The sequence below is a fragment of the Clarias gariepinus genome, chromosome 9 (genome assembly GCF_024256425.1).
Source record: "Clarias gariepinus isolate MV-2021 ecotype Netherlands chromosome 9, CGAR_prim_01v2, whole genome shotgun sequence".
Lineage (NCBI taxonomy): Eukaryota > Metazoa > Chordata > Actinopteri > Siluriformes > Clariidae > Clarias > Clarias gariepinus.
In genome coordinates this window covers 17,468,082-17,487,762 of record NC_071108.1, presented here as the reverse complement: position 1 = coordinate 17,487,762, position 19,681 = coordinate 17,468,082, and the positions used below count along the sequence as shown (strand labels likewise).

Sequence of the window (19,681 nt, the reverse complement as noted above, 5' to 3'; positions counted from 1 at the left end):
ACCGCAGCAATTTTGGCTGGATTAGTGGCAATCCCTCGAGCACTAATTACGTGTCCAAGAAAACCAGTCTCTCGTCGCAACAGCTGGCACTTTTTAGGATTGAGCCGCAAATTCGCCCGCCGGATAGCCAAAAATACCTCCCGTAGGTTAGCTAGCGCGACCTCAAACTCCTTGCCGTGCACCAGTAAATCGCCCAGGTAAACGACACATCGGTTGTGAGGAATATCGGCCAACATTTCTCCATCAACCGCTCAAACGTAGCTGGAGCGTTACATAGGCCGAACGGCATGCGCCGAAATTGCCATAGCCCTTGCCTGATTGAAAACGCAGTTTTAGGTCGTGCTTCCGGGGCAAGCTCTAATTGCCAGTACCCGCTACACAGATCTAACGAGCTAAACCACGCCGAGCCCGCAACGTGTTCCAGCGCATCATCTATTCGCGCCAACTGATAAGAATTTTTGCGCGTCACCTCGTTGGTCCGGACGCTGGCTTTATGACGCCCGAGTCGGCCATCTCAAGCAGCTTCTGTTCAGTGCATACAACCGCGCTCGCCTTGTTCTAATAATTCCCAGCGCAGCAGCGAAACTGTATAGCCGGTGTTCACGAGTGCCCGCAGCGAAACGCCGTCCAGTCCACAGTTCATGTAGACCTCCGCGTGATTGACTGGAAGTTGAATCCGGCAGTTGGGTAAACAAAGACGGCTGTGGGAGGCAGCTTCGCTCAGTCCTTCCGCTCATCAGCATGGAGGTCTTCCAACGTTCAGAGCGCATTGTCCTCCAGCCAGAGGGCCACCCGGACAGCTGTTTCCGCCGGGGACCAGCCCGCGAAGTTGGCGGCTAGCTCCACTTGGGCGAGGAACGAGTGGGGCTCGACGACGCCGTTGTAGACAGGCAGGCGCAGCTTTTTATATAATAAAAAACAAGCTGAAATATTTGGGGGGGGGGGGGGGGGGGGTGTAAAAAGATATCAGTCAGGTGAAGGCTGCAAAGGAATTTCCAAGGCATTATATACTCAGCAAAAAAAAGAAACGTCCTCTGACTTTCAACTGTTTTTACTTTCAGTAAACTTAATGTGTAAATATTTGTATGAACAATTTGTATGGCAATTTATTGCCCTAGCTACATCAGCAGTCCTCATGCCTCCCTGCAGCATGCCTAATGCAAGTTCACGCAGATGAGCAGTATCCTGCGTTTTTAGAACTGAGACCTTAAATGCCTACTTTCTGTAAGCTGTTAAGGTCTTAACAACCATTCCACAGGTGCATGTTAATTAATTGATTATGGTTAATTGAACATGCATGGAAACCATTGTTTAAACCCTTTACAATGAAGATCTGTAAAGTTATTTGGATTTTTACAACATTATTGTTGAAATACACAGATCTAAAAAAGGGACGTTTCTTTTTTTGCTGGGTATATATATATATATACCAGGGAGCACAGTAAAGACAGTCATCGTCATTATCAAGTGGCAAAAATATGGTGCAACAGTGACATTACTAAAAACTAGATGTCCCTCCAAAATTGGGGAAAAAATGAGAAAAAAAGGGAGGCTGCCAAGAGGCATACAGCAACATTGAAGGTGCTGTGGGTATTTCTGGCAGGTACTGTCAGTGTAGTACATGTGACAACTATCTTTTGTATTCTTCTTAAGTCTGGGCTATGGGTTAGGGTGAAGAAAAACACCCAAGTCTGGCTACGTTTTGCAAAAACACATTTGAAGTCTCCCAAAAGCATGTGGGAAAATGTGTTATGGTCTGATGAACCCAAGGTTGATAATTCCAAAAGGTATGTTTAGTGCAACGCATCACCAAAAGAATATTATAACCATAGAGAAGCATGGTGGTGGTGGCAGCATCATGCTTTGGGGCTGTTTTTCTTCAGCTTGATCAAGGTAGAGGGAATTATTAACAGTTCCAAATACAAGTCAGTGTTGACACAAAACCTTTAGGCATATGCTAGAAAGCTGAAAATGATGAGTAACTTAATTTTTTAGCATAACAATGGCCCAAAGCATACATCCAAATCAAAAGAAGAATGGCTTCACCCGAAAAAGATTAAAGTTTTAGAATGATTTACCCAAAGCCCAGAACTGAATCTGAATAAAAATCTGTTGGGTAATCTAAATACACCTGTGCACAGGATATGCCCTCGCACTCTATTTTTGCAAAGATGAACAGGTAAATATTGGCAAGCCAAGATGTGCCATGCTGATACGTAGACTCCCACTCAAAAAGAGTAAAATAAAATTTGCAATAAAAGTTGCTTTAACAAAGTATCAGTTTAAGGGTATGAATATTTTTGTACGTTCCGATTCATACAAATTTTTTTTTACTTCCCCTCCCCCGTCCCCCGAAAATATTTTAGTTTATTTTTAATTAATTTGTACAGGTTATGGGTCAGGCGGCATGGTGGTGTTGTGGTTAGCACTGTCGCCTTGCACCTCCAGGGTCCGGGTTCAAGTCCCGGCTCTGTGTGCATGGAGTTTGCATGTTTTCCCTGTGTTTGGTGGGTTTCCTCCCACAGTCCAAACACATGTAGATTAGGCTAATTGGCGTTCCCAAATTGCCCGTAGTGTATGAATGTGTGTGAGTGTGCCCTGTAATGGATGGGCACCCTGTCCAGGGTGTTTCCCTATACCAGGTCGCTGAATACAGGATAAAGCGGTATAGAGGATGATTGAGTGAGGTTATGGGTCACATTAAAGTTAGAAAAAAATTTTCTGAAATCATTTATTTTGGTCAAATTTTTTACATCACAAACACCTGACATTTTAACAAGGGGGTATAGATTTTTTATATCTAGTGTAGTGTTTTATTTCTCTAATATACATTTTTACTGTATGAACAGTCTCTACAGTTTAACACACTAACCAAATGTCACCAACTCCTATCTGATTCCTCCCTGTTGTAACTCAACCAACTCAACCTGAAAGTGGGAAGGCCAGCATATTCCACCAAGATACATGAACCAGATACTGAACATGCTTGCAGTGCAGAACATCCCTTCTCACTTTGAGAGCAGCATCAGTTGTTTAATTACCTTTTAGACTGAATGTCTGTGATATTGTCTAGGTGCTATTAGCTGATCTCCCCCTAATGAGCTGAACAGGCTGCTCAGGTTTGTTTTCTTCAAGCAGGTCAGAGATGTATTTTCCTCCAAGGTCATTAAATGATTTGTAAACAAGTAGCAGCACTTTATAATCAATTCTGTAATTAACTGAAAGTCACTGTAAGGATCTGGTGGGTTGAAGTGCGATGTGGTCCACTCTTTTTGCCCTGGTTTGCATTTTAGATAAGCTAGGACTGTTTAATCATTTACTAAATACTTTACTGATCATTGACATGGAATTTAAGATCTACGTTGGTCTTTACATGTATATGTACACATGAAACATGTATTATCTGAATATTATGGTGAACGCATCACTATGTGATCGTTTCATACTGTATAACCACAGTATGTCATAAAGGAATATGAAATATTTCAATATTTTATCAGTAAATATACAAATTAAATCATATATAATACATCACTTGAGACAAACATAAATTATTCAGTATGTCAACATGGCTATAAATTAATTCTTAGTATCACCCTTTCACCCTTTAAAGTCTATTTATTTGTTTATTTATTTATTGCACACAGGACATTGGAATAGATTTCAGTTTTCTTCATTGACAAAGTAAAAGTAACTTCAAAACATTCAGTAATATGATTAAATTCTAGCAAGCTGTAAACATACAGTAGGAGATGTATAGGCAAAGGAAGGAACATTGAACGATCAAAAACATTCTATTATACTAAACATTCTAAATAGTGTAATATAAAAAAGTGTGATAAAACAGCCACATTCTGTAAACAAATTCCAATTTTTATGACCTTGATTCAGTTTTTAATTGCTACATTGAATTGTGTGCACAGTTTCTAGTCAACAAAAGAAAGCGTATATAAAGAGGCCTGCTTCTTGGTGTTTATTTATTTATTAATTTATTCATCACTCACTGTCACTCACTCATCGTCTATACTGGATTCTATCCCAGGAGACTTCCCAGGAGGCACGAGGCGGGGTACAGCCTGGACAGTGTGCCAATCCATCACAGGGCACGTGCACACACACACACACACACACACACACACACACGCACTCACTCTTACAAACTAAGGCGAACTCCTGCTTCACACAATATGGGCAATTTGAGAATGCCAATTAGCCTAATCGCATGTCTGCATAGACCGTGGGAGGCAACTGGAGCACCTGGAGGAAACCCTACTCAACATACAAGAACATGCAAACTCAATGCACAAAGACCCCAAGGCGGGAATCGAACCTGGAGGTGCAAGGCAACAGTGCTGACCACTAAACCACCGTTATTTATTTATTTAATTTTTCTAAATGTCCAGGCTTAGAGACAAGCGCTTATTTTTAAAGGAAGTGGTCGTGTCTTGCACATCTTGAAAATCTGGCATCCTAGGAAGTGTGAGCTACGTGCCAGTGATGTGAGTCAGTAGCTACATTTACTTGGACAGTAATTCCTTAATCCTATTGAAACCATTCTGATTAGCGATTTCAACCTAACTGCTTACTGTACATTTATGCTGCTTTGAAAAGATGGGTGTTTGCATGCACAAAGCATTTATTCAGAATTAGGGCTGTCATTACTGTATTAACACGCGATCAATTGAGGAATTTTTAACACAGATTTAGCAGGTTTAGCGCAGATATGACTGAGGAAACATTCCTGAATGGCAAGTGTTTTCCATGTGTTTTTTGACCAGGTGTGCTGAACAGCAAGTTTCATTTTAATAAGCTTCTAGTGAAATTTTGGATAAAACCAAAATTGTGTGCTCAAGCTACCTTCAGTGGAAACTATTTTTACAAGAATACATAAAATTCAAGATGTGGGAGTGGTGATCCAGGCGGCTAAAGCTTTAGGTAGTTGATTTCCGGATCTAAGGATCTGGGTTTGAGCTGGGTCTGATGTTGGTGGGTTGCCGCACCTCATACTACCTAGCTATCTGCATGCAATAGCGGTCCCATTCAAGAGATTTTATCATAACATTTGTTTAATGTTAATGTTTAAGATACAGTTAAACCTTGGATTGTGAGCATAATTTATTCTGGAAGCACTTGTATAACAAAGCGAAATTGCTCATAAGCAATAATAAAAACTCAGATGATTCATTCCACAGCCCAAGAATATTCATATAAAAATAATTAATAAAAAGTGTAAAGTAAAAAATATGTTTGCATGCAATGAAGATCAGCCCTGTGGGGGACCTGTGCCCTTGCCATCTGGTTATACAGCACAACCTATGTACCTTTTCAGCCCTCTTAATACACATCAGCGTCCGGAGGCATAAGTTTACGGCTTATTACGAATCTACTCATCTTTCTGGTGTGCCTAAGCGGCTATGGCCATTGCCAGCTGTGTGCAACATACAACCTGTTTGCAGTTTGAGCATGCTAAGCCCCGGTTGCTGATGTCACTTAATTTGTGCCAGGTTTGGTGGCAATTGTAATGGCCCAGGTGCTTGGGCCGGTCATTATCTGAGTATGATGTGTAGTGTAGTGTGTGTAGGTGTCTGTAGGGTGTGTGTGTGTTTGTGTGTATGTGTGTGTGTGTGTGTGTGTGTGTGTGTGTAGGATTTGTAATGTGTGTGTGTTTGTGTTTGTAGAATTTGTAGTACAGTATATGTGTGTGTTGTGTGTGTGTATAGTGTGTGAGTGGGATGGGAGTGTGTAGGATGTGTAGTGTGTGTATTTAACAGTGCTGAAGTCAAAAACGTTTTGCAAAGGACCCAAAATATCTGACCTTGTGTTGAGTTGAGCCCATGACATCCATTAAAAATTGTTCAGCTTAATGAGATCTAGAAATTTACTGAATTTGACAGTTATACATGCAAGTGTGTATGAGCCATGCAGCAAAATCTCCTGTAAAGAGTGAAGTAGTTTTTTCAGCTGTAAAACATTTAACCTGCTGTTAAATATAACAAGGAGAAGGATTACTTTATTTTACTTAAACTTTAAGGTTAAGTTAGGATCCCCATCTTTTCTGATAAATCCCAACTTTTACATAAAGATTCAAATGAGGTAACCTATGGTTAGTTGTTTTACTATATGTCAAATGCATGCCAATCAGTCCCCCTTCCTTAGCCAATGACTGACTGGAGGAATGTAAAGATGGGAGAGAATAAAGGTGTGAGAAATATTTATCATGGAAACATGTGACCTAATGTTACCCCAAATACAAGCATAGACAAGCCTTTGAGGCCCATGATTCCCCTGTCTACTGGTATAACTGATAATTCAATCAATTAAATTTCATTTGTATAGCGCTTTTAACAGTTGGCATTGTCGCAAAGCAGCTTCACACAATCAAAAGATTTTGATTAAGCTTTACATAATCAGCGTTATTTAATTGACTGACAGTGTACCTGACACGGTGTTAGTATTGTGGCTGATCAGTGTATACAGTATACTTAAACACACGCATAGACATATACACAGAGTCCCTATGTACACACAAACAAATACACACACTAATATTTAATTGGACCGCATATTGCTTTGATTATATTGATTTTAATTATGCAATGTCACAACATTTATATCAGTCCAGAGTTGCATTAATTTCTCTGCAAGATCTTGCATTGAAAAAGGCAGAGTCAGACCACTGCGTTTTGCAGCACACCCTAGAGATTCTCTATGAACCCGATGAACCCTGGCATTGTCAACTTGGAAAGTGCTTGTGCCAGCAGAGATGAAAAAATCCATTGATGATAAAACCTGGTTACCCGTTTGTCAGTTTTTCCAGCTGTGAAGCATTTCCACAGTATATTCAGGTAGTCAGCTGACCTTATTTCCTGGGCACACCATGTTGCTGAACCTAGCTTAACTCTGGCTCATATTGTAGACACTAGGCATGATGGATGCATGACTTCATCTACCTCGCTTTTTACCCTGATACACACATCACTCTGGAACAGGGTAAATGTGGACTCAGACCGCATGACCTTTTTCCAACGCTTCACAGTCCATTCTTTATGTTCCTTGAACCTGTTCCGATTAGCTTTATTGATGCGTGGGTTTTTTAAGGCTTCACAGCTGATTAGTTCCAATCCCTTGAGTTTTGTTAGTGTTGTGAGTATTAAAATGCTCATACTTTCATTATTAAACATGGCTGTGAGTTCTAATGTTTTTTAAGATGTGTTTTCATTAAGTCTTTAAATTATCTTTCATCACGCTAATTCAGAATGTTTTATCCCCACCCAATTTTTCCTTGAAGACGATGGTTCATCACTATCCTTTTAGGTGTTAACTCGATTTTACAGTGTAACATCTCTGCCATGACCACAGGATATTTTTTCTGAGATGGTTGTTTAAGAAATAAGAAGCTACTCACTGCGTCAGTTAGGGTTAAATAACTTGTTGCTAGCTGAGGCGTATTAATTACTGCAGTAATTATTCAGTGAAAAGCTCTTAACTACTTGCTTAGTTAAATCAAGGTGCTGACTTTTTTTTGGCCGGGCAGTGTGTGAGCTAAACAGGCTGCTCAGGTTTATTTTCTTGAAGCAGGTCAGAGATGTATTTTCCTCCAAGGTTATTAAATGATTTGTAAACAAGTAGCAACACTTTATAATCAATTCTGTAATTAACTAGAAGTCATTGTAAGGATGAAGTGTGATATGGTTTATATGTATATGTATGTATAAACATAAAATCATTTTGGAAACTCCTTTAGTAACACGTTTAAAATTTAAAGAAAGAAAAACTTGTTCAGATGTTCAACTATAATGAGCCCTAAAATGAAAATATAATAATACTGTAGCTTGATGTGTGCAGTTCAAAACATGAGTTCTGCTTAAACACTCATGAATAATATCATTAAGTTATTTAAGGCTTACTGTTCTACTATTCATACATTGACCTCTTGCATTCCCATCGAGACCATTAGGCTCATGGACCATTTAAGTGCAAAATTATCCTTCCCCTTATAACACGGTATTAAAAATGCATCGAATGAGTCGCAGAGCAAGTAGAGGGGGAAAAATTTTGCCTAGTTTCCTAGTTCCATGCAATTATCTAAAAAAAAAAACCACACAAAAAAAAAACATTTGTTTAGGGAAGAAGAAAGTTTGTACCTATGGAAAATTTAGTAGTTAATAAATCAAGGGTTTACATAAAGGGAGACAAAGCATTTTCCCTCTTGGTGGCAGAGAGATTAGTCACAGAGATTATGGAGGTTCATGAGTTCACTAGATGTAACTGAGTGCCCCAATGACTATCGTGTCAGGATTTATAGTAGTGCTAACACGGAGTTTCTTCTGATAGGCACCTGAGTCGAAGGTGTCGAGCTGCTCTAGACATGGGCGAACTGGCAGGGAAACACTGCTACTGCTGTGGAGCTTGTCAGCATCCTACTACCCTAGCACTATTCTTGTCTGCATCACTGTCACTGTGGAAAAGAACAGTGTGCCAGAAAGAGAGAGAGAGAGAGATAGAGACAGAGTGAGAGATATCCTAGGGATAAGCCTGAGTTAGAGGGAAAAGAATTGCCATATGCATCCAAAGTCAGCCATATGTGAGAAAGCCATGAGAGTGAAGGGGGAAAAAGAGTTAGACATATAGTATGCTTGCACACACACACTGTCATATTTCCAAGTCAACTTAGTAGCTTATGGTGATTATTTTTATATAACATTAAATACAATTTGCATAAAACCTCACTTTCTTCGTGCTAGTGTTCTGTACAACCTTGAACAACTCAAGTTCACATGTTAGGTTTAGATGAAAGAAAGATGGTGCAACTATAAAACCAAACGACGTTCTTTGAAACAGTGCAAAGTTCCAGTGGCGGTGATAGTAACTTACGTCAGCATCCCCACAGAGGGACTCTGATAGATGGTGCCTCTTGGCTGCTGTGAGCCTTGGCATGCATGTCCACATTCCCACTAATAGCTTATTGAGCGAGGTGGGCCTGGTGTGGATTAGAAAGCACTGGCTTAATGTGCAGGCAGCGTACAGTCAATAATGCCTGCTCTGAGATAAATCTGCCTGACATTCCCAGAAACTCTCCATTCATCGATGGGGATTTATTAAAGCCAATATGAAAAAAAGGCAGCTGAGTATTACTTTTACTGGTGCAGCCACTGCCGAACACAGCAGTGGTGAATACAAGGCTTTGGGTGATAGGAGCTGTCATGTAAAATATAGTGGGTGAATGTTGGTGTTCTGTCAATCCTACTTTGAGTAAGCCTGTTTATGTTAGTGAGAAGTATTGCATATGAGAGATTTTTTTTTATATCTGAGATGTTTGAGTAATGACAAATGATTTTTAAAAAATGCTTTCATTCTAATTTCTAGTGGTCTGCTGTCTCAGGGACCAATGGTAATGTTTTATGGGAAATAAAGAGGCCTCCCTGTTATGCATTATTAGCATTGTTTTTTCACCAGTGCCTTGCTTCAACCACTGTTTATTTGTACAAGTAGCCAACTGTATTCTTGCTACTTGCTACCTGTATTTTTACAAAAAATGTTTATTATACAGTAGAAGTACCGTACCTGAAACAACATTTTAAGCCATTTGTAAATTTGTTTTATTTTAAAAAGTTAACCGAATATATATAAACCTATTGTGTTACGAAAATTGTATTTTAAGCATACAGTATATTTCAATGCATATTGAGTGTCTAAAGTATTTACACGGACAATATTTTTTAAATCTGATTGATATCTGTCCAATTAGAAATTACAGCTTGGGTGTTTACGTGGATGCTGATCTGATAAAATGTGTGTTTACATCTTCAAGGCTCTTAATCAGAATTTTAAAGCATTTAATCTGCCAGAAATATAACAGAAAAATATGATTTTTTTTTTCTACCTTTCAGGTTAGGTAAGGCTTCCCATCTTTTCAAATTATTTCTCACCTCCTGTGTTATGATTGGTTACAAGAATTCAGTTTAATTTGTGATCGGTTAGTTGCTTTATTACAATGTTTGAAATGCAGAGCCAATCAGTGCCCCTTTTTTAGCCAGGGGATGAAAGTGAACTGGTAGAAGAGATTAGTTCTCATGCAGTTTGCCAAACAGAAATGAAACCAAAACATACCTTGTGAAAACATGTCAAGTCACCTATGTGGGGCAAATATGCACAGAAGGAATATATGTATTCCAATTCAGATTAAGCGTTTTGATGCTACCCTTTTGCCAAATATGAATCTGCCAAATATTTTTAAAACAAAAATACCATAAAGACATCCACACATATGCACCACCAACACTTTTTTGTACCAGTCAGTAGAGCCAAAAGAAATAAGGCCACACACACACACACACACACACACACACACACACACACACACACACACACACACACACTATGCATTGCTATTTTTTTTGTATAGTCTTTACTGTTGAAATTGGAATGAAATGTCATTCCTCCAAGACCACGGTGCAGAACATAACAACAGAGTAGCACAGTATACTGGAATACATACACTACTAGTCAGAAGTTTGGACATACCCTTTACTTCTTTTCTGATTTTTCTTTCTTTCTACATTGTAAAACTATACAAAAGGCATCCAAAATATGCAGTAATCTGCTTTGAACAGTTGATATCGACATGTGCACCTTAAATTAACAGCTTTAATTTGAGGTGCTGTTAATTGGTGATTTTTTGTAACTCTAAATGAACTTGGTGGTTTATCATTTTGCTTGATGGGTGCATGTGACAATACTGTTCTTGCGAGAACTATTGCAGAACAGCCAATCTGTTATTGTGGTTGTTGTTACTTAATTACCTAATGCAATATGCGCTATTTCATATAGTTTTGGAGAAAAAAAAATCGAGTATTGTTCAAGAATGTAGAAAACAAATCCAAACGTGTGTCCTAACTTTTGACTGGTGTGACTTGTGGTTTTTGACTAGTACTGTACATAAGATGTAAACAGGACATGATGTACACAAGGCAGTGCACATAAACAAAACAGGACAACAGAATAATATATAAGAGTTAGTTGCAGCAATATCAACTGAGAGGTAGCAGTATGCGAAACAAAAAATTGTTTCATAATGTTAAAAGTGTCCCTTAGTAGAACTGTAGAGTGCAAATGTGCAGTTAGTGTTGTACACTGCTAGATGTTTTTGAAGTTTTAAAGAGTGTGCTGTGTATTGTCACTGATTCAGGGAATACATTATTGTAAAGAATGGTGGTGCAAGCATGGATGCTCATTTACCTTGCGCCAGATGGAAGGAGGGTAAAAAGTCAATGAGAGGTGCTGGAGGGGTCATCCATAATGCTGGTGGCCATGTGGCTAGCAGCAATGGATGTTGTAAAAGGCATCAATGGTGCATAAAAAAAGGTCTTCTCAGTGGTTTTCACAATCCACTGTCTTGTCGTTTAAAATTGTGCAGTTCCCATATCAGGCGGTTAGACATTTCTCTGCTGAATTTCTCACTGACTCAATCCAGGCAGAGGCAATCAGACATTGGGAATTCGCTACCTGCAGATATGAGAATCTACTCAGTGTTTGGGCAAACACAAGATTACAAAGCACATCCAGGGCTACAGAGAGCTGTGTGAGTTTTACAAAACAACTAGCTAACAGCCAAATATCATAGACTGCCAGGACAAAAAAAAAGAAATTTACACACTCAAATTTTTTGACCCACCTTGAGCTTAAGCCATGCAATATGGTGGTGTAAAGCTTTTATATGTTGCGGTTGACTCCAGAATGGTGAGAGATTATGCTGCCAGCCAGGGTGAGTTAAGACACCATGGAGAGTTAATCGGAGCTGGCCGTGGTGCTGAATGTATGTCATGTTTTGGGAGAGTGAGGAGCTGTCACTTTGTAAGCATTGATAGTTTGTCTGCCATGACACAGGTGGTAAATTCATGCATTCAGTACTTTCAGGTAGTCAACTGACTTCATATTATTGCCATGTAACATTGCTGAGTCTAGACCTGACCACCTGAAGCAACCCCAGATCATAACACTGCCTCCAGAGGCTTGTACAGTGGGCACCATGAATGCTCATGCACTTCCCTTTTTATCCTGACACGCTCAGTTGTTAAATAGAGTCAATATAGACTCATCGGACCACATGACCTTTTCCTGCTCCAGTCCAATCTTTATGCACCCTAGAAAACTGAAGCCTTTTTTTAGATTTTATTTTGCTAACGTGGTTTTCTTACTATGTTTTTTTTTTTCACACAGTTGTTTAATGCTCTTACTGTAACTATGAAACGTAGCTGAGATTTTTACTGATGATTTTTACTGATGCAACTTCATCAGATGTTGCCATTGTAACAGTAGTTTTCACATATTATACTTTCATAATGTTTTGGAAAATGTAACCGTAAAGCACATACTCAGACAATACATAAGGCAATACGTTATATGCATGAAATACATCATTCCAAACTGTGGAATGCTGCTGAATTTTTGACATTTCTCTCACCACTAATAAAATCCCCTTTTTTCAATCCATCCCAGACTGGTACTTAGTCAGTAAATTAGTAACCCAGCATCTGCCAAATGCCTAAATGTAAATGTAGCAACAATATCAGAGACTGGTGGTTTTCTATGAAATATTTTTTTCATACAAAATACAAAATGTTGATTTCACATTATGAAATAATGCATCTGCCAATTATTTATTGGATAATAGTAATATTAAATAAATATCTGTCTCAAAAAGATATTTGTAAATAATAGTAAATTGTTGCAGACAAATTTTAATTATGTTTCAGCAAAGTTTAATAAAGATATTATCTTTATTATGATTATTATTAGTAGTAGTAGTAGTAGTATTAGTAGTAGTAGTAGTAGTAATTTGCATAGTTCAGTATATAAGGATGAAAAATCTGAAGCCCCAAAATCATCATCTGTTGTGGTTGCTTGTCTAGTGGTACCCAGTTGCATGTTCTTGCTTCCTCATATGACTACAGTTTTAGTCATATGAGGAAGCAAGAGTTTTTTATGGCCATATGACTTGTTTGTTACACACCAGACTCATTACTTTATCTTGTACTATTCTATTATAATAATACATTCCTTTACTTCATATATTATTATAATATAAAATATTATATATAAAATAATCCTTCTTTAAGCTCTTGAGTGCAATTAATGTGTGGTTTTGACAACATTCTGGACATATTTCTCATAAACCTTTGACAGTGGATTACAGACTAGAATAGAAGTAAAATTGATTAAAACGTCAGTCTGTAAGCTGTAGTCCGTAGGCTGTCACTTCTTTAACTTCAAGCCTTTGTGATCCCTTACTCTTTCATCTATTCTTGTCTTCTGCAACACCAACCACACAAATGTCTTTAGCTGTAATGCAAATTAAGTAATCATGTGCTAAAATGGAGATTACTTCATCTCTAGGGTTAAATCTAGAACCTGGAAGATTCCCTTTCCTTACAGAAGGCATCATTAAGCAATTGCACACTGCAGAAACATAAAACCAAAGCAGAAACAAAAATCTATTTCAGATTGTTTGTGTTGAAATAAAATGCTTCTGCCCTGGCTCTGTCAGCACTTACTCCAGCGGGTTTATACATTAATTAAGTTGATTCTGCATCCTAAACTACAGCATAAAAAATAATGTTTGTAAAGGTTAATTGTTTGTGATTGAATGCAGAGGGAAAAAACACCTTTTTTTTTCTCTCCTTCACAAGTTTGATTGGCAGGAGTTTTATTGCCTACAATAAGACACAATGCTTACACTTTATTTAAGTTTAAGTTCAGTCACTTCATTAAACATAGATTATTTACAGGTTGTAGTTTGTGCAGTACTCAATTACTGATTGCAGATATCTATCGATCATGGTGCTGTAAACACAGCTGGAGAGCTGTTATACAGTAAATAGCATGTATAATGGGCATAAGGTTTTTTAAACAACACTTAGTCCCCTCCCATCAAAGTAATCTCAATTGATCAGAGTCACTTCACAAGTGGAGATATAAGGCACCGGAATGTTTAACTATATGTATTACTCCATCTAATCATATTCGTAAAAAATGTTTTTACAATCGATAATTACACCTGCATGGTCTGCAGTATTGGAAAAAGGGAAGAGCAGTTGCCTGTCAAAACCCACATTCCAAAACAGTGATTACAGCATTTTCAGGATGAAAACACATCTGATAACTGATAACACTGACTACACTTTGTCTATTTAATAATTGCTTCTGTTGTAATAATTGCTTGTTGTGTAAAACAAGGGATTGCACACCTTAGCGCACTAGCTTTACATTTAACCCTATTTGGTATTTAACCCCAAAACCCAGAAGTTAGCCGATATTCAAAAAAAAAATCTTTGTCAGCTTCTCAGGATTATCCAGTACCTCCATGGTTTATTCTTCTAACCTTTGGGCGACACTACATAGTACCCATGAGAATATAAAACTAATCTAAAACTAATTAACACCCCTGTTAATTACACTAACTGTCAGTCCCCTGCTCCACCAGTCACAGTTAGTTAGTTCCGCCAGTTGTGAGATGTGTGTTGGTGGAGCAAAATAACTGGTAAAATACACAATCGAATCATAACCTGTTGATAATATTTGATGTTTGTGGAACTGTTGTAAAAAAACAATCTTACACTCAAGGTTGTGCTGGATATCGACACAAAGTGATGTAGACACAAAGTTTTATATATTCAATATAACAGCGTTCCCCTTCCTTTCATATTGCTTAATCATACAATGCTTCATTTTGGTATTTAGTTGGAGGAAAAAGAGCGATTACTTTATTATACAAATTTGAACTGATTCATTTAATTTAGTCATGTACAAGCTTGTTTAGAGGCTTTCTTTATTTTTATACTCGCACATTATATTTTCATTTTTACCTTCTTTAAAAAATGAAGTAAGAAAAAAGTGTCGCAAAAGAATTGTCTCTGAAGTGGAAAAAAATATATAGTCAGCCTAAGCTGATACACTCTTTTAGAAAGTTTTTTTTTTTTTTTTAATTGCATGCCCTTTACAATTTCTCTAGGGCCCCCACAACAGCATGTGGCAGTTTCTGCAGACCTTTTTACAAAACACAGTCTGGTTTAGGGAGCTAAATTTGTTCCAGATCACATTGCCTTGAGAATAACCGGTGCTTGTTGATTTTACCAACCATCAGAACAAGTATAACACCTTATTTGTAGCTGGGTCAGTCAGTGCAGATGGTCACCATGAAAAAAAAACAGCTAGTCAGTGTATTTTTAATCTTTAACATTATTTATAGACCTTTTGCTCCTAAAGCATTTGGACATTTATTATATCAAAAAGATGTTGCATGTTTTCAGGCAGAAATGAAAAACCAAATTTCATGTAACTTTCCAAGCTTTTTGAAACATTATGATAATGTGATCTGCTAACAAAACAAACATACAGAAAAAATAATGAAAGAAACTACAGAAAACGTGTTTGCTTTTCTCCCTGCTATTATAACATCATGTTTTATCCATTAGCCAAACTGTCTCGCAATGATTAAATGATTACAGTCTCCAGCTAGGGAAATGACAGATTTGTTGCTCCTTTGTTGCTGTCTTTTCCATTCACACTACAAATTTTATGTCTTTCTAAGCATTATGACCACCTCCATGGTTGGAGTGATTGGATGACAATGCGCCTCTGAGATACTTCGGTCCTCGTTCACTTCTGTACTTAACGCTGCCCACTTGCAATCAAATCACCAAAGACTTATGATAAAGCTAGGTGTGAACAGAGCCTCAGAGGCAGCTTCTACTGACTTTCTGATTTTAATCCATTTTGTTTAAACCTATTTTTTAGTGTGGAAATAAACAGACCAGACAACAGTTTGCCTTTATCACTTTTTTCCAGACACAAGACACATTTTCCATGCATGGAAAAAAACCCTCTTTTATGAATTTATATATTCTCAGGCCATATGCTCATTTAATGTTGGAATTATAGTAAATTTAAATGATTGTAAGATGTAAAAGATGGAGCTGCTGTGTTCTTAACAACTTTTACAGAATAAATTACTAAAAAATGTAAATTAATCCTGTCATTTAAAAAGATGCATATTTCATTAATCCTGTCATTCTGCAACCTTCCCACAATTTTACTTTTTAAACTAAAAAATGTTTTTCATCTGCCTGTTTTCTGAGTTTTGATCATGTCTCCAGACTTTATTATGTCCAGCGGTCCACTCCACCAAAACAAAAGCAGCATGCACCTATTTGCTTTCATTACTGGTCAATGAAAGTGACAAATGCCCTTGTGACTTTGCACATAATAATGTCTGAGCTCATGGAGCTATGGTAACATGACACTAAGACTTTATTACATAATCTACCATTAGATCATGTTGCAAATGAAAAAGAAAATAATGAGCTTTGACTAAACAATGTTCAGTTTTTGTGGTGGTGGTGGTGGTGGTATTGGTGGTGCTGGCATTTGCATGCTGATTTCTCTTCTGGTGCTTTTGTCAGTATCTCATCATCTCCTGTTTCTACAACAAACCTGATTCTCAGCTGGACAGCTTGAAAAATGGTTCTGTGAACATTCTACAAAGACAGATATCTATGTGTTTTGAAGTTTTATGCTGTTTAAAGTTATGGATTCAGGTGCATGCTCTTCTCTCATGCTGGGTTCAAAACACAATCGCTGATGGTTTGGTTCAAATGCTATCTCATGAAGGTTATCTACTGTATGTAAAACATGCGCCTGTGAAGAAATTCGAAAATGCAATACATCCATTAGTAAGTATGGTGTATGATTGTCATTTGTATTAGATCAATATCAGATGTTAATGAATTATTATTTACTACTGTATGAGAACTGGGAATTTTGAAGTTGAAGCATTTTATTCTCTTTCTGTTCATTTTGCCATTTTCCTCCTACACAAACTGTAGCTTAAACTCATTATCTGCTGATGATAGTGACCTAATGTTTGTCTATTTTTCTAATGCACCACTCCAGACCCATAGTTAAAAGATATTGCCTAAAATCATAATAGACTTAACCTCAAAGCAAAGGTCTAAGCAAAAATACATTTTTGTATTCATTAGAGATGGGGAAAAATGTATTCAATTATACGACATAATTGTGTCAGTTCATGTATCGCCACACTGACTTCTTAATTTATATATATTTGCTGTTGAGGTGGAAATATATTGCGGTTCCTCTATAATCCTACAGGTGGCACACTATACTATTTCACACATTGTCAGGCAGCGCAGCATCCTACTGTATATGATAGGATTATCACTTACTCATCGTCTATACCACTTGATCCTGTATTCAGGGTCGCGGGGGGCCTGGCACCTATCCCAGGAGACTTAGGGCACGAGACAGGGTACACCCTGGACAGGGTGCCAATTCATCGCAGGGCACACACACATAACACACACTCAGATACACATTTGATAGGATCATTCTAAGAATGTTTAGAAGTTTAATAAAAAATAGAATTTGGATATTTATAAAACTGTCCTACTAACAGAAACGCAATACAAATTTAATCAGCAGGCGATTCCCAGCCTTTTTGTATTTTCATGCCTTTTTTAATTTTCTTTGGCATACCTGTTTGTATTTTAGTATAAAACATCTTACATTTGTGTCTAAAAAACAGACAAGTGCAAGAAAAGAACATAGAAAACATAATTATAAAAAACAGTTATCCGAAACAATATTAAAATGTGATTATTATGAAACAAATCTAAGGATTCCACAAGTGTTGAAGTGAACAAAGAGCAAGGTGAAACAAGCTATAAATGCACATAAAAGGGAGGTAAATGTAAGGGGAGAAATTAATAACCATAATAAGGTAAGATAAGAAAACTAGATTTAATTTGGAATCTGAAGCAGACAAACCCAGGTGTATCTACAGTAAGCCTCAGTATAAATGACCCGGGAGTGCTAGATACTTGACAAGGCAAAATAGGCTTTAAAAAATATATATATATTAATTCAGTGCTGTAAGGCCTGCATATTGTGTGTATATGGCTTCAACTGTATGTTGGTGCTGCTATGATGCTCATGAATGATCATTTTTGTTTGTTTTCCAGGAAGAGCCATTTGTCATGGTGTCTGAGAATGTGTTGGGGAAGCCGAAAAAGTATCAGGGATTCGCCATTGATGTTTTGGATGCTCTGTCTAACTACCTCGGCTTCAAGTATGAGATCTACTTGGCTCCTGATCATAAATATGGCAGCCAACAAGCTGATGGAAGCTGGAACGGGCTAATTGGAGAGCTGGTGTTCAAGGTAAGATGTCGCACAGAAAGTCAATCCAATAGGTGGAAAACATTTTGGTGCCTTGAGAAATCAAACTCTGAATCAGCGTTGTTGAATACTATACAATATATGCATTGTCTTGCGATCTCGGTGTTGAGTCTCCAGAAAAATGGCACAGATTCCTTGCAGGTGGATAAACCCAGAGCTGAAATGTTTTCAACAGGCCAGTAAACAAAAAGGTAAAAATATTTTAGCAGTCAGGGGTCATCTGAACATTTTCAGGGCCATTACCCAACACCACATGCTGCTTTCCATTCTGAGCTTTTCACAGTATCTCTTCAGCGCCACTCTCCTCTCTCCCCTGTCCCTACGGCAAGCCTGCTTCCCAACCGGACAACCAGAAAATAGCTCTGCAGCTTATCAAAATTTCCAGCAAGATAAACACAGTGGGCACATTGTTTTGCAGCAGCTTGAAATCTGTGTGATTCACTTAAACCTTAACATTTTATTGTTTCCGTCTAGTTTAAACTAGTAATTTGGTTTGCTTTTGAAGTATATAGTTTGCTCTATAGCTCTCATTGAAGAGATTTACAGTACTTTTTTTTTTAACCGTCTTCATTTCCTGCTTTTGGAGAAGTTGACAGGAGACATGTTGCTTGTTCATCAGGCTGTTTCCCGGTGGGCTCTCCAGTTTCCTCTCATCAGCTAAAAATATTCCAGTATGTTAACTGGCTAGGCTAAATTACCTGTGGGTGTGAATGAACGTATAAATGTGTGTACATGATGTCTTGCTGTGGACTGGCATCCCATTCTAACAACCACTGTTTCTGAAAACCCAGTTTCCATTTTTATGAGTTTTACTATGAACTAATAAAGCACTATGAATATTCAATAGTTATCCGATAAGAAGTTTGCTTCCTGGAGTGTGATGTGGTGTCCAGCAGCTTTTTTTTAATTTTTTTTTTTTTTATCATACATAGTGGAGCTTTGGATTATTTTGCTCTGTAGTTCTTCCATTTATTTCTACAGGCTTATCTTTAGTTACTCACAATGGTGGAGTATCTCTGACCACAAGGCTTTTGTTATGTAATAACAGGATAGTATCATTGATACATGAACTTTTTTGATATGTTTTGTATACAGTTGATTTTAAAGCAGAGCATTTTATGTGATATAAATATAACACCACCCACAGAACTGTGTTATTTATCGCAGGTCTCTCAGTAGGGAGGTATGGTATTGTTTTAACCTTAGTCTATTAAATCATTTAATGTTGACTTAGTCCTGGCTAAGCACTTAATACCTAATGACATCAGAGCATGTCTGAAAGCCACTATTTTAAAATCTTTGAGATTTGTTGCAAAAATCATACAAGTGGGACCTGAGATGTACATTTTGAAATCCTCTTACCACATTTAAGTCATGACTGAAGATGAATTAACTTATTTCTGTCATTCAGTGCCTGCAGCATAAGA

The 19,681-nt window shown here is 37.7% G+C and overlaps 1 protein-coding gene across 4 annotated transcripts in view; it reads left to right on the top strand.

Annotated features, from left to right (window-relative positions):
• grid2 (glutamate receptor, ionotropic, delta 2) overlaps positions 1-19,681 on the top strand; it is a 547,500-nt gene that overhangs the window by 407,355 nt on the left and 120,464 nt on the right. For all 4 annotated transcript variants that reach the window (XM_053504059.1, XM_053504056.1, XM_053504058.1 and 1 more), the window contains exon 10: positions 18,039-18,236. In XM_053504059.1, coding sequence (XP_053360034.1) covers positions 18,039-18,236 — 198 coding nt within the window. The remainder of the gene's footprint in view (positions 1-18,038; positions 18,237-19,681) is intronic.